Raw genomic sequence first — 17,675 nt, forward strand, 5'->3', positions numbered from 1 at the left:
AAGGACCTGAGTTCAAACTCAGTCTCAGACACTTGACACTTAACTAGCTGTGTGACCTTGGGCAAGTCACTTAACCCTGATGATTCCTAAGGGCAAAATACAGTCCCTGTCCTCAGGAAGCTTACAGTTCAATGGAAGGAAACAATATGCAAATAGCTAGGTACATACAAGACACAGATATATATGCACATATATGTAGATGTGGTCTATCTATATACATATAAATGTGTATATAAAAAAAGAGGGAGAGAAGGAGGAAGGAGAAGAGAGGAAAGGAGTGATGAGGGAGAGAGAGACAGAGACAGAGACAGAGAGATAATAAAAACAAGGAAATTCACGTTTGCTACTTCAGGTTAGAAGTATTCCATCAGAATTAACAGCATTTACACTGGCAATGATTTAAACAAAGGGATATGGTACTAATCATCCACAGGCATGGGATTATGTATCTAAGCCTAGTATTTTACAACTAGTTGGCACCTTGGAGGTCACCCAGTCCAAGCCTCCCATTTTACAGAGGAGAAAAAATACAGAGAGGATGGTGATTTAGCCAAAGTCATACATACATACATACATACAAAGTCATACAGTTAGTGAAAGGTAGAACTGGGGCTAGAAGACAGATCACCCAATTTGGCTGCACCTCCCCTCCCCCCAACCACGGATCTAGTCAGAAAGAGCCTTTCAGATGGGACTGGGACATTGTGGAGGTCTCACCTTACAAAAATGAGGAATAAAATTCCTAGGAATTCAAAAGTTGCCTTTTTTTTCTCTTAGGAGTGGAACAGGAGTAAGGGAGTAAGCAATTTCTTATTGTTCTATGATACCTAGTCTCTATACATACAAAAAGTATGTCTCTTTTCTATTTTTAACTGATCTGTCAGTTCCCTAAACCCAGCTAATAATAACAATACTGATGATAGCTAGCATTTCATAGTACTTTACAAATATATCATCTTATCCTCATAACAACCCAGGGAATTAGGCAGGTGCTATTATTATCCCCATTTTACAGATGAGGAAACTGAGTCACACAAGACTTAAGTGACTTGTCCAGGATCACACAGCTAGCCACTGTCTGTATTCAGATGTGAACTCAGGTCTTCCTAATTCTAGGTCCAGCTCTAGTCACTTTGTCACTTAGCTGCTTAAAAACTGACTTTGTTTCTTCAATCTAATAATTTTCTGTTGGAGTGTGCAACTTCTTTCTTCCTTCATCATGTTTCTCTTAAGATTTGCCCAGAGGCCCTTGAGAAGTCCAGGAATCCAAAGCAGCCGCCACAGGACTTCGCTGTCTCATTACCGGGTTCATGACAACATCGTCCCAGCCATTGGCCAGGACTCGTTGTCATTTCACCAGCTATTGGGATCCTTGTTCTACATAAACGTGTGTCCTCAGCACAGCTTCGGAATGACCTATGCCCTAAAGTCATTCTCCAGATTTCAGTGATGCCTTGGAGTGACTTAAGTCCCTCCACAAAAGCAGCCACCACACTAACCAAACCCCCAGAAACCGTGGGATACAAAACTAAACAGAGGCAAAGGAGTTGACTACAAATGGGACCTTTTATCACGCAAGCAGCTCTCTTTGAGGGAGCATCCAAAGAGAAAATCCCAGATCAAGAGCCCCTGTTCTCCCCCAACTGGCATGATACACCCTGTGGATGAACTCCCCTCACTAGAGGCAGTGGAAGGAACACTCAGTCTGCAGTTAGAGAATCAGAGTTCAAATCCTACCTGCTACCAAGGAAACCTTGGGCAAGTCCCTTCACTCCATGAGCCTCAGTTTCCTCATCTGTAAAATTTGGGTTGGAATTGGGGTTTCTTAACTTGGAGTCCATGAGCTTTTTTTTTTTTTTTTCTGAAAAAATATTTTGAGAGCTATGTTTCAAAGAATTGGCTTCCTTTGTATTTTACGTTATGCATTTAAAAACATTATTCTGGGAAGGGGTCCATAGACTTTGCCAGACGGCTAAAGATACAAGAAAGTTGAAGAATCTCTGGGCTCTAGATGTTTTCTGAGGAAAACTCTAGATCCAAGCTCTAGATTCAAGGTCCCTTCCGCTCTAGCGCCAGACAAGATTATAAGTCCAACTCTATGCCCCTGAAATGTCCCAAACCAGAGACAGGAACGTGCTTCTCCTAATAAACAGAGACAGCATAAATCAGAGGGTGATGGGTTTTCAACCCTCCCTGCATCGTGCCCTTGGCCTAACTGTGGGGCCGCTTTGTTATATGGCTCTGCTCCCTTACTGGAGTCATTGAGGGGAGGTTTAGCCCAGATCCACAAAGCTACCAGAGATCCAACCACCTGCCTGCCTCTTTCCACTTCCCCGCCTACAAGAAAAAACGTTGGACTCAGTCCTCAGTCCACTGAAAGTCTGTTTGCTCTGTCACCGCTCCAGGGACCTGGGGTTTAATCACGAATTCAAAGAGCTTTTCAATCTCTTCCCTCCCTTTCCTGTTCTACTAAGGTCAAAATGATTTTCATTCATCTTCTTCTTGAGTTAGAACCTCTCTGATGGCTAGAGACCAAATTTTTCAGCCTTCTACCTCTCCCATCTTTAAAAAACAAAGAAGTTAAAAAAAATACAAACCGAATTACATTAATTTTTTCTAAACTCAAAGGACTCAACCTCCCTGAATGCATAGGTCTGTCCCTGGGGGCTTCATAGCCAGAGCCGAAAAGACAACAGGTTTGCTGAGCCAGCTCTATGTCATGGGGAAAGCTGGATTTAGAGTCGAGACGTGAAAGAGAGCACTGACTCGGCAGTCAGATGTTCAGTCATTTTTCAGTCATATCTAACTCTTTGTGACCCCATTTAGGGTTTTCTTGGCAACTGGAGTTTTATGGTTTACCATTTCCTTCTCCAGCTCAGGTTACAAATGAGGCAAGCAAGTTGAAGTGACTTGCCCAGGGTCACACAGACCTGAAGTCAAATATGAACTCAAGTCTTCCTGACTCCAGGTCTGGAGCTCTACCTACTGTACTACCTGGCTGCCCCCACTGCAGGGTGAAAACTTGGGTTCAAATCCCAGCTCTGACACTGGTGACCTATCTGATGTTCTCTGAGTCACTTATCCTTTATTAAGCCTCAGTTTGCAAAATGAGGAAGGCAGAATGAATGTTGATGCCTCTTTAGTCCTTTCCTGCTTTAGACAAACAATCCTATGACATGAGGTTGAATTGTACCTCTGCCACTTACCTGATGTATGACCTTCCTTAATTCATAGTCTCTTGCTGGGCATTAGTTTCCTCACCTGATAAAACCTGAACTACCCATCTTGCAATGATATTGTAAGAAAAGAAATCAGAATGATGTATTTTATAGACTATACATGACCCTATAAAGCTAAGCTATGGGGATGATCTATATAGCTCTGCTTCTGGGAATAGTGTTGTTCAATTGTTTCAGTCATGTCTGACTCTTCAGAGCCCCTTCACAACCTTCTTAACAGAGATACTAAAGTAGTTTGCCATTTCCTTCTCTAACTCATTTGACAGATGAAGAAACTGAGGCGAGAAGGTTTAACTGCCCAGCTAGTCAGTTTCTTAGACTATATCGAACTCAAATCTTCCTGACTCCAGGGCTGGCATTGTATCCACTGCACCACCTAGCTGCCCAGATAACTAGTCCTACAGCATTTGAATAAGGGAAGGATACGTCATTTCATCAACATGGTGGATTTCCCAATATGAGAGACAGCCCTTCTCTAACTTAGCAGAGTGGACCCCAAGCCCAGCACTTTCCATGTTTGAATATCTAACTTCCTCTGATCATAGAATGATGATGGGGTCATAGATCTAGAATTAAAGGATGCTCAGGGGCCATCTGTTCAATCCCCTCAAGGCCTAGGCAGTCATCTGTGACTTGCCTGGGTCACCTAACTAGAAGCTGTCAGTGGTAGGATTTGAACTCTTCCCAATTCTAAACCCAAGACTCTATCCCTTATGGCTCACTGTTAAATTATACTAGACAAATGAATATTTATCCTATTCTTAGAAATGTCTGTGGAAAGAGATTCTACAACTCTATTCAGTAACTTTCCCCCACTCCCCTTTCCTAAGCAGCCCTCAGTGTCCAGGAGTTTTGTTTTCTAAATATTTAACCTACAATTACATTTCTGTCACAGGCCCTGGGAAGGCCAGACCTGCCAAGGCACATATTCAATGGCTTGTTTTGAGAGCTGGGACTTCAGACTAACTGGGGGCTCATCTGGCTTCAGAGACAGGGAGTGACCAGCCTGTGTGCCATCTTGAGTAGCTGCTGCAGCTGCCAAGTAGTAAGAGCAGATGTTTTTATACATTGCACTCCAAGGTTTACAAAGTATTCTCCATCTGGGGAAAGGCTGAACAAATTAGAGTATATGAAATGTGATAGAATACTACTGCGCTGTCAGAAATAATGAAGGGGATGGCTGCAGAAAATCCTGCAAACACTTGTATGAACTGATGCAAAATGAAGTGAGCAGAACCAGGAGAAAAATTAATATCCCATCAACAGCATTGTAAAAGCAAACAATTTGAAAGGACTCAATGCTAATCAATGCAGTGATCAACCACAATTCCAAAACAGTTAGCATTTGCATAGTGCTTTAAGGTTTGTAAAAGCTTACTTTACAAATATTATCTCATTTGATTCTCACAACAACCCTAGGTGTTATTATTTTTTATTTTTTTTTTGGAGGGCAATTGGGGTTAAGTGACTTGCCCAAAGTCACACGGCTAGTTTTGTGTTAAGTGTCTGAGGCCGAATTTGAACTCAGGTCCTCCTGACTCCAGGGCCAGTGCTCTATTCAATGAGCCACCTAGCTGCCCCCCAGGGTGTTATTATCATCCCCACTTTACAGATGAGGAAAGTGAGGCAAACAGAGGTTAAAGGACTTGTTCAAGCTCATATAGCTTAGAATGAATTGAGGCAGAAGCTGAATTCAGCTTTACCTAACTCTAGGTCCAGCACTAACCATTGTACATCCTAGCTGCCCATCCTCATGATGACAAATCAAGCTACCTATGTCCTGACAGAGAAGTGATGTACAAATATGTAGAATATGATATTTATTTCTGAATATGGTCAATAAGCAAATTTGTTTTGTTTAATTCATATATATATATGTATATATTTGTTACAAAGGTTTTGTTTTTCTTTTTTCAGTGTTTGTGGGAAGGGAATAATTGCATGTTAATTGAAAAAAATTAATTAAAAACCACTTTATACATATTATCTCATTTGAACCCCAAAATAAGCCTATTAGGAAGGTACTATAAATATTACTATCCTCATTTTACAGATGGGAAAACTTATGCTCAGTGAAATTTAGCAACTTGCTTATTGTTGCACAGCTAATAGGTGCCAGATTTCTCCTGAATCTAAGCCCAGTGATCCTTCTATTATAACCAAATGGTTTCTTGGAATAAATCATCTGTAACACAAAACTGTGCTTCTCAAAAAAGCTCATGCTCAAATGCTGCAGGAGGACCCAATATGCAGCATTTCCTCATCCAAGATGGCAAAAGTAGATGGACTACTGGGCCTGGAATAAAGAAGACCTGAGTTCAAATATGGCCTCAGACACTTGACACTTACTAGCTGTATGACTTTACCCCGATTGCAAGAGAGAAAGAGAGAAAGGAAGGAAGGAAGGAAGGAAGGAAGAAATAAGAGTAAGGAATAGAGTCCCCTCCCTACCTAACTATATTCCAGAAGCAATCTTTATACTAGTTTTTCCATCCTTTGTTGTTGGGAGAGATATTCACAGCTAGTTTAACAGTATTTCCAATTTTTTAAAAATGGCTCTAATATGATGCCTAATTAATCTATTCCTCAAAGGAATTTATTCATTGTTCATTTGTTGTCTTATATTATTATTAACTAATTTAAAATTAAATAAATTTATTTATTTATTTTTAATTATTAAATTCTTATTTAATAATTTTCTTGAACTATTAAATTGTTATTATTTTAATTATGTATTATTATTCATTTATACCCATTTCTTTTTTTTTGGAGGGCGATTGGGGTTAAGTGACTTGCCCAAGGTCACACGGCTAGTTTTTGTGTTAAGTGTCTGAGGCCGGATTTGAACTCAGGTCCTCCTGACTCCAGGGCTGGTGCTCTATTCACTGGGCCACCTAGCCGCTCGTCTTTTTTTCTTTTTTTAAAGCAATCGGGGTTAAGCAACTTGCTCAAGGTTACACAGCCAGTCATCTCTGGGTGTGGTGCTGAGTATCTGAGCCCAGATTTGATCCCCAGGTCATCCCAACACTGGAGCCAATGCTCCTACTCGCAGAGCCACCTGGCCGCCCCTAAGCAATTGGGGTTAAGTAACTTGCTCAAGGTTACACGGCCAGGTGTTTCTGGGTGGGTGCTAAGTGTCTGAGCCCGGGATTCGATCCCCAGGTCATCCCAACACTGGAGCCGGTGCTTTTAATCGCTGTGCTACTTGGCCACCCCTCATTTATGCCCATTTCTCAGAGGAACTTAAAGTTTTTTTCAGGCAAGTACTTATTTCATATAAATCTGAAATACATTGAAAAATATTAACTTTAAACATTCTTGTTACTTACTAGAAGTCCCACCCCAGGAATCTTGGGTGAACCCTGAGCTCTCCTGGGTTTCCTTATAAATGTAACTGCTTTACCAGGGGATCATGATAAAGGAAAACAAAACTGATGCACTAGAAGATGTAGCCAATGAAATCTTCTTCAGAAATGAAGAAAAAGAAAACATGAAATTATAAAATATAAGTCAATGGAGAAATGGAATTGACTTACAAAAATTCAACCCAATTATTGTATTAAACGCTACACACTGCTATATGCATCTGATTAATAAGAACAGAGTTGGAAATAATCATAAGATCATAGATTTCAACCAGGAAGGCACCACACAGGCCATTCAGTCCAACCCTATAATTTTACAAAAGAAGAAACAGAGCCCAGGGAGATTGATGTCTTGCCCAAGGTGACAGTTGGTCAGTATCTGAAATGAGATTTGGCTTCTAGTCTCCTTGACTCCAAATCCAGTACCATTCCACCTCTACAATGTAGCCTTTCAACCCTTCAAACAGGGAAACTGAAGGATTAAGCAGAGAAGTGGAAAAGCTGGGATTATGGAATTATCTCATAATATAGCTAAAATTCAAACCCAGGTTTCCTGATTCTCAGACATTGAAACCTTGCATTTGAAGATGTTGATTGCTTGCTTTGAGATTGTGTTTGTTATTGAAATTACGAACATACTCACATCTGCATAAATGTTGGTCCCATATACTGGAGCCCAGTACGATGGTTCATTCTTACAGTGGGCTGGACAACGAATTCTGAAACAACAACAGAATGAAACATTTATTCTTCATATTAAGTGACCAGAGAGAACCGAAATAGATTCTGAGGTCTCCTCTGCTGACCTGCATTTCTTTTTCCCATTCTTAATCTCCTTGGGACCTAATAAAACCCTTTTCTTGGCCACTCTAATGAACTTGGCAGTATCGGTGCCTTTTTATTCCTGTTAAACTGTGAGATCCGTGAGGAAAAGGGCTAGCTCTCATGTAAACTCTCACCTTCCCAGTGCCCAGCACATTTCTTTGCAGGTTGTAATAGATACTTGTTTTATTGGTCTAAGTTTTCAAATCTTGTTCTCTCTCATGGAAAGGCATCAAGAGTCAACTGCAAGAAGGAGGAATACATATTCCCTCCTTCCTCGACATTGCATTTGCCAGTGATGGTGAGGGCCATCCCCTCTTCTAGATTATCTCACAACACAGAATTTCAAACTTTAGACTTGATGAAGTAAACAAGACATTCATCTTACACAGCTAAAACTGATGCTCTTCGCAAGATGGCATTGGATGTCACTATTAGGGGACTGCCTGGCTCTGATTTGGCATTTTGTCTTCCTTTATCATGGATCTGGGGGGACATTTATGAAAGAGGGGCTAAAAAAATGCCCATTTTCAACTGCAATGAATTTCAAATATTGACCCTTTGCTTAATGTACTTTGAACCCAATTAATGTAGTATAAGAATTTATCATCCAGCTTTATAATAGCTGATCTTCATGTGTTATTTGAAAGTTTACAAAGTGTTTTACATTCATTTACATACACACACTGGCCGTTCCCTGAATTAGCTGCCACAAGGCATTATCATCTCTGTTTTACAGATTGGGTTAGAGAGGTTAAGTGTCTCCTCCATGACCCACTAACAGCTGGAGGTGTATTTGAACCAAGGTGTCTCCTGGCTCCTGGTCCAGTGCTAGGAAGGGTCCTGGTCTAAGAAGCAGGAAACTAGGGCCCTACTTCCAGCTTTGCTACTGACGCTGGTCATTGCGCAACCTTGAACAAGTCACTTCCTTTTCTCTAAACTCCAATGTCCTCATTTATAAAATGGGGGGTTTGAACAAAGAGATTTCTCCTAGCTCAAAAAAAGTCTGATGGTAAGTTTATATCACACCTAATTTCCAAAATTTCTGAGCAGATGCTAATCTGAAAGTCATAAACTGGACTTCTTTGTCATAATGGATGGTTCTTTTGCTGGAGGGGAATAGTGACTGTAAAGTAACAGCAATGTTTAAAAAAAGAACATAGATAAAACTTTTAAAAAATGATTTAAGAATCACATAGCACAATATTTTGGTGAAAATGAAATCTGACCCCCCCCTCCAATCTCTTAACTTCCAAACTAATATGGCAATTTATATAATAAAAAAAAAATTTTAGAGGCAACAGAGGTACATCTAAACACCACAGTAAGCCTGAGACAAATAATTTTTTACTGAAAACGATTTCATTGAAAACCTACCATAAGTCATTGTGTAAATTTTTAAAATGGTTTATGATGATGAAAATCCTGCATGTGTGTCCATGTGTTATGTGTATGTGTGTGTGTGTGAGAGAGACAGACAGACAGAGACACACACACACACACACACATACAGAAAGAGATGGGTGGGAGAGAATGAAAGAGAGACAGAATGCAACAACATTGGAAATTCACAATAAACAAAAAGTCTTGCTTATCCTACAAGTAAATTGTTCTATACAAACTAATACTGCTCCAGAAGAAATTCCCCAACTTTATCTCCAAATCACTTGGAAGACTTAGGTTAAATCCAGGTCTCACTGGAAACGTCTGATAATGAAAGAGAATCAGCATCAGTCTGGGAGACTAAATGCCCCTGAACTTGACTCTGGTCACCCCTCGTCCTCCCTCGGTGTTGTAAAGACGTGTTAGAATGTCGCCATACTGAAGGAGTACCAGCCATCCCAGGCACAAGCATGGGCACTGAGTCAGCTCCCCAGGTGGAAGCATTACCTTGGGCAGTGTTTCATTGGCTTCTCAAATTGACACAGCTCAGCAACCGTATTGTAACAATCCAGGTCCTGCACTGTGGGAACAGACATGATGGAAAATGAGAAATCATGAGCAAGTCGCTTTCCCTATCCTATAAAATGAAGGGCATGAATTTGTTGTTGTTCATTTGTTTCTGTCATGTCTGACTCTCTGTGACTCCCATTTGGGGTTTTCTTGGCAAAGATACTGAAGTGGTTTGCCATTTCCTTCTCTAATTCATTTTACAAGGGAGGAAATTGAGGCCAACTGTGTTAAGTGACTTGCCCAGGGTCACACAGCTAGTAAGTGTCTGAGGGCAGATTTGAATTCAGGTCTTCCTGACTCCAGGGATGCACTCTGTCTACTGTGCCTTGTAATTTTCCCAGAGCAAAGATCTGATCATCTCTAACAGCCTTTCTTGTTCTAATGTTCTATGGATTATTAATATACAAAACAGCTACCTTTAACATTAGCAGATAGGGAAACTCTAGCCCAAAAGTGATGTGACCCATCTAACATCCCACAGCTCAGTAGTGACAGATGCTAAATTCTGACTCCCAGTCTAGTATTCTCAATTCAATAAACATTTTAAAACATTTACTTATGTTCAAGGAATTTCAGGGATTTTCCAGTAGAACTCTAAATTAACTTTTGTTATCTTATACTGTGGGTGGATGGCTGGAGCTGAAATCAGGAAGACCCCAAGTTCAAATCCAACCACAGACATTTACTAGCTGTGTGATCCTGGGAAGGTCACTTAACTGAAGTCTGCCACAGTGTCCTCAGCAGTAAAATGGGGATTATAATAGCAACTACCTCCCATGTGTTGAAGAACAAATGAGGTGAAATTTGTAAAGCATTACGTAACTCTTAAAGAGTTATATCCCAGCAAGAGGCTTACCTGTTACTTTGGAAACCATGAATGAGTTAGAAGCTTTATATTTACTGTAAAACAAAAACAACAGAAAACGATCAGTATAATCACATTGTAAAATATGACAGACCCCATACAGCCTGTTCCATCTCTGACATTCTGTGATTTTGTTCTTCTAAACTGCCCACAAACCATGGATGGGCCACAAACGTCAAGTCTGATCGGCTCTCCAGGAATCAGACAGATAGACTGAAAAATGGGGGCAGCTTTTGGGAGTGATGGGAGCAAAGGCAAGGCGCTGGTGAGGAAATCAACCCAAGGAGAGCTAAGGATCCACAGTAAGGAATAGTGGGAAATTAGAAGGTTGGGTTAGATAAGGAGCCTGCAGTGTAGCAGACAGAATGCTGGGCTAGGAGTCAGGAAAACCTTGGTTCAAAACTTGTTTTTAAAAGTTACTAGCTTTCAGACCATAGGCTTAACCCCAAGGCTAAGACCACTTAACCACTTAGAGCCCTGTCATCAGTAAAATGGGGATAACAATATTTGTATTACCTATTTCCCAGGACTATTTTGGGATTAAATGTGGGTAAAGGATATAAAGTACTTTGTAAACCTTAAAGTGCTATTACAATTATTAGATGAGTTCTTTATTTCTACCCAGAAAAAAAATTATATGAATACACTGTAACAGCAGCTTCAATTGTCTTCCCCATAGAGATCATAAGCCTATTTCTGTATCTTTAAGAGGGTAATGGAATCTTCCACCCTTGTTCCCATTCCATCCCTTTTTCTCCAGGAGACTGCCTTTTCCTTACTCCCACTCTCATTTATGCTCAATCTCTTCCTGTCTCCTGGCTACTTCTATTACGCCTCAAACACACTGTTTCTCCTAGTAGCTTAAAAAACAACAAGAACCTCCTTTGATCCAACCATCCCTGATCATTTTTATCCTTTACCTCTCTTCCCCTTCAAGGATGAACTCTTTGAGACTCCTAAGAAACACTCAGTGCCTGCCCCTCTCTTCCAACTGTCTTCAAAACTCTCTGCAGTAAAAGCTTTCATTCAACTGAAACCGCTCTCTCCAAAGTGACCAATTATCCCTCAGCTGCCAAATCGAACAGCCTTTTCTCAATCCTCATCTGTCTTGACCTCTCTATATGTAATCTTTGAAAAAATTTATGATTTTAATATTTCTTTTAAAAATTTTCTGAGTTGCAAATTCTCTCCCTCCCTCCCCGACCCATTGTGAAGGCAAGCAATATGCTGCCCATTAACCTGTATGTACTCTGACATTATCAATCCCCCTCTTGTCCTGGACACTGTCTCCTTTCTAAGTTTTTGTGATGTTTTCTCTCATTCTCCTCCTACCTGTCTGACCAGTCATTTTCAAGCTCTTTTATTGGATTTTCATCCAGCTTGTGCCCATCAAGGATGAGTTTCCCCCAAGATTCTATCCTAGGCCTCCTTTTCTTCTCCCTCTATATGAGCTTGCTTGGTGATCTCATCATCTCCACTGGTTTCAATTAACACCTCTGCAGGATTCGCTGAGATTTGTCAGTCCTGTCCACTCTCCTGACCTCTAGTCTCATGCCCCCAATTGCTTTGGGCATCTGGAATTGGATGGTCCCTAGATGTCAAAAACTGTACTTGTTATCTTCCCCCTCAAATCCTTCCGTCTTCCAAACTTCCCTTTTTCTGTCATCCTCCCAGTCACCCAGGCTCACAGCCTTGGGAGTGATGCCGCCAATTTCTCATTTACATTCACCCCGCATAGACAATCTGCCCTTCTTACCTTAACAACATCTCTCCTGTATGCCTCCCTCTTTCTACTCCCATAGCTGCTACCCTAGTACAACCTCCCATGCCTGGACTACTGCAATAGTCTTCTGCTTGGTCTCCCTATCTCATGTCTCCCTGCCTCTAATTCATCCTCCGCTCAGCTGCTAAAGCAATCTTCCTAAAGCCCACCTCTCACTGGGTCACCACCTATTCAATAAATTCCTCCAGAATCAAACACAAAATTCTCTGTTTGGCTTTTAGAGCACACTGGTCCCATCTGATGTTTCCAGATTTCTTATACTTTTGTCCTCTCTACACACTTCATTTTATTGCCACCAACCTCCTTGCCATCCCTAGAATACAATACTTCAGCTGCTGACTCCATTCCTTTGCATTGGTTCTATCCCATGCCTGGAATGCTCTAGGTCCTTCTTATAGGCTTCCCTGGTTTCAAGACTTGGCTCACATCACACTCTCTGCAGCAGACCTTTCCTAAGCCCACCAGTGACTCACGCTTTCCCTTCTGAGATCACCTTCAATCTACCCTATATATACCTCATATCACCTAGTTGTTTTCATGTTTGTCTCCTCCATTCAAATGTAAGCTCACTGAGGACAGGGACTCATTTTGCTTTTCTTTGTATACCCAGTGGTTGGCACATAGTAAGCAATAAATAAATGTTTGCTGATTAAGAAAATGACTAAAGTAACTTGTCCACTGGTCAGTGCTTTTAAAAAATGTCTTTGGTTTATGCAAAAGGACTAAATTCTCTTTTTAAAAAAATAGCATGGGTAAGTGAAAGAGAGAGAGGAGGGAAGAAATTATAATTTTAAAAGAATTGAGATAAAATCCAAGTCAAGAATTACCTTAAAGATGTAATGCCATTCCTTTCAGACCGCACAAAAAAGGGCACCCTCCCATTCCTGGTGATATCAACCAGTCCTCCTTTATCGTCTATGACACCAAAATGGATGGCAGCACGGCATATACTTGATGACTAAGTTAAAAAACAAGGCAGAGAATCAGAGAGCCAATCTCGATGGCAAACTCCTCCAAGCAAAGTACCATTTTACACCAGAAGTTTTAACAGAGGGTATTGGTTGAGCATATCCAACAAAGCTGCAAAGATGGTTATTACAGATAGAATTGATGCAGAGATACTTCATTCTACAATACTAGCGCCATTTTGTTTTTCTCTGGGTTTCTTATTCCTTAAAAACCTCAAGATCAGAAAAATCTTAAAATAAAAAGGATCAAGGGAAAAGTTTCTCCCTCCTAACTTAGAAGGGATGGAAACCAGACCTGTCACTTTATCTGTTCAGAGAATTCCCAGCTGAGAAAATTCCCTCTACCAATGCAGGTTGGCACCTTTTCCACAACTTCTGGTCTAAGAGAATTAGGTAAAGCAGTGAAAAGGAGGCAAAGTGACTTGGCCAGGATCCTGCAGCCAGCACATGTCAGAGATGGACCCTGAGCCTACATTTTCATGGTTCCACAGTCAGCTCATTCTTGACTATGCCCCATGTATGGTTTTGTTTGTTTGCTTTTTTGTTGGTTTGTTCATTCATTCATTTGTTTGTTTGAAGGCTGGTCATTTCCAGTTTTCAAAACTGGTTTCCTAACCTTGTTGTGATACTTTAGGGAATTCTTGCAGGTCAACTCTCTAAAGCCCAGGTGCACCATTCTATGAATAGATAAGAAAATCTTTCCACATTACAGTGGCCATGTTTTCTGTTTCCATAAAATTTGACCCAAGCTACTTAAGGGGGCAATGAACAACACTTACACTTTCATAGAAAAGAGTTCCAAAAATTTTCGCCTTGTTGTTGAAACATCCTGCTGGACACTGATACCTGATTTAGAGGGGGGAGAAAAGCAACACATTATTTCTCTGGAGTAAATACTTTACTTAATTGTTATGCCAATGACTTAGTCCTTTCTGTGCTCATTTTCTACAAGTGCCCTTTCCAAAAACAAGAGAACCTTATTCACTTGGACCCTGGTTAACTTTGAATTTCTGATAAATATAAGGAAAGTTGGGTTTAAATATTTTTTTTTGCTTATTTTTGGAGGGCAATTGGGGTTAAGTGACTTGCCTGAGGTCACATAGCTAGTTTTTGTGTTAAGTGTCTGAGGTCAGACTTGAACCCAGGTCCTCCTGACTCCAGGGCTGGTGCTCTATTCACTGTGCCACCTAGCTGCCCCTGGGTTTAAATCTTAATTACTATGCCCTTCAATTTCACATATAAAGTTGAAACAAATGAATTATAGACACAACAGTAATAGTTAACCCACTTAAAAGCCAGTTTCATGTATTTTAAAGACATCATCTGGGGCAGCTACATGGTGCAGTAGACAGAGGGCTGGGCCTAGAGTCAGGAAGACTCATCTTCCTGAGTTCAAATCTGGCCTCAGACCCTTACTAGTTGTGTGACTCTGGGCAAGTCACTTCACCTTGTTTGCCTTAGTTTACTCATCTGTGAAATGAGCTGGAGAAGGAAATGTCAAACCACTCTAGTATCTTAGCCCAGAAAACCCTAAATGGGATCACGAAGAATTGGACATGACTGAAACTAAGCAGCTATAACGACATGATTTACAAACAAAAAACAGCAACCAAAAAGGACCTAAATAACCTCTAAGGTCTCTTACAATTCTGGCTCTAAAAATTCAATAAAGCTAGAAAGAAGAGATCTTCAAGGTCTGATTGAGTGTGACTCTCTCCCCCATTTTACAGATGAGGAAACTGAGGCTCAGAGATGTTAAGTAACTGGCCTGGGGTCATATAAGTAGTGTCAGAGGTTTTCTGACTATAGTGTTGAGCATTCTCAAATCCTGTTGACTTTGATGTTCTAGGTTACTGTTCTTGTTCTGGCTCCAGTGTTCTAATGTCCTTCCAGCTTTGATGTTCTAGGTTCCGTGTTCTAAGGTCCTTCTAACTTTCATGTTCTAGGTTCTGGGTTAGTGTTCTAAGGTCCTTCCAGCTTTCATGTTCTATGACTGTGAATCAATGTGCCAACTACATATCATCCTTATCTTTACTATACTTAAAAATCATAAAGTGTTATTTCTTTTAAAATATCCTACAATTTGAACTTTTTCTCTAGTGCAAAGATCTTTCCTCCAGTTAATCCATACTAGTTTTAAGTTCTCCCATTATCTCTTCTTCAGAATGGATTCTTCAGGGTCTACAGGGTACATAGTTTGTTTTCCAAGTAAAAATAATAATAGTAATGACATTTATATAGCACTTACTGAACTTTAAAAATATTAAGCAATTAATAGTGTTTTACTAAACTCTTAAACAAGAATGAATATCTACCCAGATGGGTTGAAACAGAGATATCGGGTTTAAAAGCCTAGGTCAACAGAAAGAGAATATAAATCTGTGCCAAACACTGAATGAAATGGTGGCCATCAACTGGGACCCATGAGTCACTGTGGTCAAGCATCACTTTCAGTGTGAAATAAGATAGAGTTGTATTCTTGTTAAACTTGACACCTAAGTTGTATTAAAATGTCACAAAAGTCATTTTCACAAAGACTATGCTGCATCGTACTGGTCCCTGAATAAACTTAAAGGTTTTAATAAAGGCATTGGCTACATGAGAGTCAAAACAAAAAGTTACCTGTTGCACGTGGACCCTTTACACTTGTCCCTCATTTTGGTCTCACACTTGATGATTTGTGCTAGAAAGTAAAAAAATTTTTAAAAAATATGAAAAAAAGAGTAAGGGAGAAAAAACTAGAAAAACCAACAAATCTAAACCTCCCAAATAATGCAAAAATAGAAACTTTAAAAATTAAAGAAGAGGTAAATAAAATTGAAAACAAACAAAAAAAAACAACCACCTTATCGAAACTAGCTTTTTTTGTTGTTTTTTAAAATCTAACAAAATAGACAGACTTTTAGGAAATTTGATCACAGAGAGAGAAGAGAAAAAGAAAGAAAAATGAGAAAGTAAGTAAAAGAAAATACCAGATTATCAAAATAAAAATGAAGAGAGAAATGTGAAACTTCTGAATAGGATAAAAAAAAAAAAACAAGAAGAAATCTCTCCAGAAGAAAACACCCACTGACTGGCAGGTTTGGGAAGGGTTGTTCTTAACAAAGGGGCTGTTACTTCAGACTCTCTTTTAGGGAGCACTGCACTGAATTCTTCATGTAAGCTATGAGGCAAAGGTGTTTCCATATAAAAACTTCTCTCATGAAACACCTGACTTGAAACCATACTAGAAACTGAGATGGAAAAAAATGAACCCATCACAACTGAGGTTGAATTCAAATTCAGATTCAGGTCCCTTGGCTTTTAGTCCATTGCCCTTCCTGCCACCACTTCTTCAATAAAATCCTCCCCGATGCCCCAGCTAGGAGTCATTTCTTCCTCCTCCAAACTTCCAAAGCCATGAGTCTATGGTTTTTTATGACCCATCTTTTACAGGAAGCCTTTCCCAACCCCTCTCAATTCTAGTCCTTCCCTTTCTTAGCTATTTCTTAGGTATCCTGTATATAGCTTGTTGGTATGTATCTGTTTGCATGTGATCTCCCCCATTAGGCTGTAAGCTCCTTGAAGACAAGATTTTTGCCTCTTTTTGTATCCCCAGAACTTAGCACAGTGCCTGAAAACATAGTAGGTACTTAATAAATGTTTATTGATTTAGTGATTGTCCTTGACCCCCCCTGTCCATGGAAATGGCCGTACCTTGACCCTAGGCTTTTATAAGAGTTCTCTGATCACTGGAGTGACTAATGGTGACTTTAGTGAAACTGTTGATGAGTCATGCAAGAGGGGGTGGGCTAGAGGTAAGAAATGAGTCATACATTGTCATGCAGACAACGTATCATTGTTTCTTCTGGTGCATCATCATTTAGGAAGAGACGCATCACAAGGAGGAAGAAAAGAACACCCATAAAACAAGTAGCTAATTTTTTAAAAGAAAAAATACAACTCTCTTGCCTTACTTATCCTTATATTCTTCATGGCACCCAGCACAGTTCCTAGGAATCTATCTTCAGTTATATATATTAAAATGCCTGAGTTAAAAAGAGGGCCACCCAAGTGCACCCCAGGTCCACGACTCTTACAGTGTTCAACAAAAATAAAATAATTAATTCCTTTAAAAAAAAAAAAATAAACAAGAAAGGTCTAGGGTTTTGCTTTGACACTCCACCCTACTACCCAGTATTTGCCTCTTGGAGACTTCTCAATACCCTTGAGCCACTCGACCAACCCAAGGATTGGTTTCAATTGGAATGGGGGTGGAGGGAGCCAAGGAACAAGGGTGTCTCTTACTCATATAATTGTCTGCAGTGGTTTTCTTGGGCTTAGTGGGTTTGGTTACTCTCGGTTGGACCCATACGTGTTTCTCCTCAGGAATCTGAGACGTTTCCACCTCGTTCGTCTCATCAGTCTCAGGCTTCTGAACGTAAGTCTCATCTTATTAGTGGGGGGAAAAAAGAACATAACATGTTAGTGTTGAAAATCAAATGCATTTTGGAGAAAGATATATAGGTATATGTGTGTGTTCCAAAAGTTCCCCAAAAGAACTTGACATATTAGTGTTAAAGTCAAATGCATTTTGGAAGGACACACACACACACAGTGTCCCAAAAGTCCACTGAAAACTTCTAACTGCAATAAGACTTTTGGGACACCCTGTATTATCTTATTCATGAGAGGTTTTAT

General features: G+C 40.1%; 1 protein-coding gene across 1 annotated transcript in view; it reads right to left on the reverse strand.

Annotated features, from left to right (window-relative positions):
* Window positions 1-17,675, reverse strand: part of CRISPLD2 (cysteine rich secretory protein LCCL domain containing 2) — a 79,043-nt gene that overhangs the window by 16,748 nt on the left and 44,620 nt on the right. The window contains exons 7-13 of the mRNA XM_069085636.1: window positions 17,283-17,426; window positions 15,618-15,678; window positions 13,775-13,841; window positions 12,855-12,985; window positions 10,236-10,279; window positions 9,317-9,389; window positions 7,248-7,323 (exon numbers count right to left, since the gene is read on the reverse strand). Coding sequence (XP_068941737.1) covers window positions 7,248-7,323; window positions 9,317-9,389; window positions 10,236-10,279; window positions 12,855-12,985; window positions 13,775-13,841; window positions 15,618-15,678; window positions 17,283-17,426 — 596 coding nt within the window. The remainder of the gene's footprint in view (window positions 1-7,247; window positions 7,324-9,316; window positions 9,390-10,235; window positions 10,280-12,854; window positions 12,986-13,774; window positions 13,842-15,617; window positions 15,679-17,282; window positions 17,427-17,675) is intronic.

Source organism: Petaurus breviceps, unplaced genomic scaffold (assembly GCF_028583685.1).
Source record: "Petaurus breviceps papuanus isolate PSGF00001 unplaced genomic scaffold, PetGlider_PUasm1.0 176, whole genome shotgun sequence".
NCBI classification, from domain to species: Eukaryota; Metazoa; Chordata; class Mammalia; order Diprotodontia; family Petauridae; genus Petaurus; species Petaurus breviceps.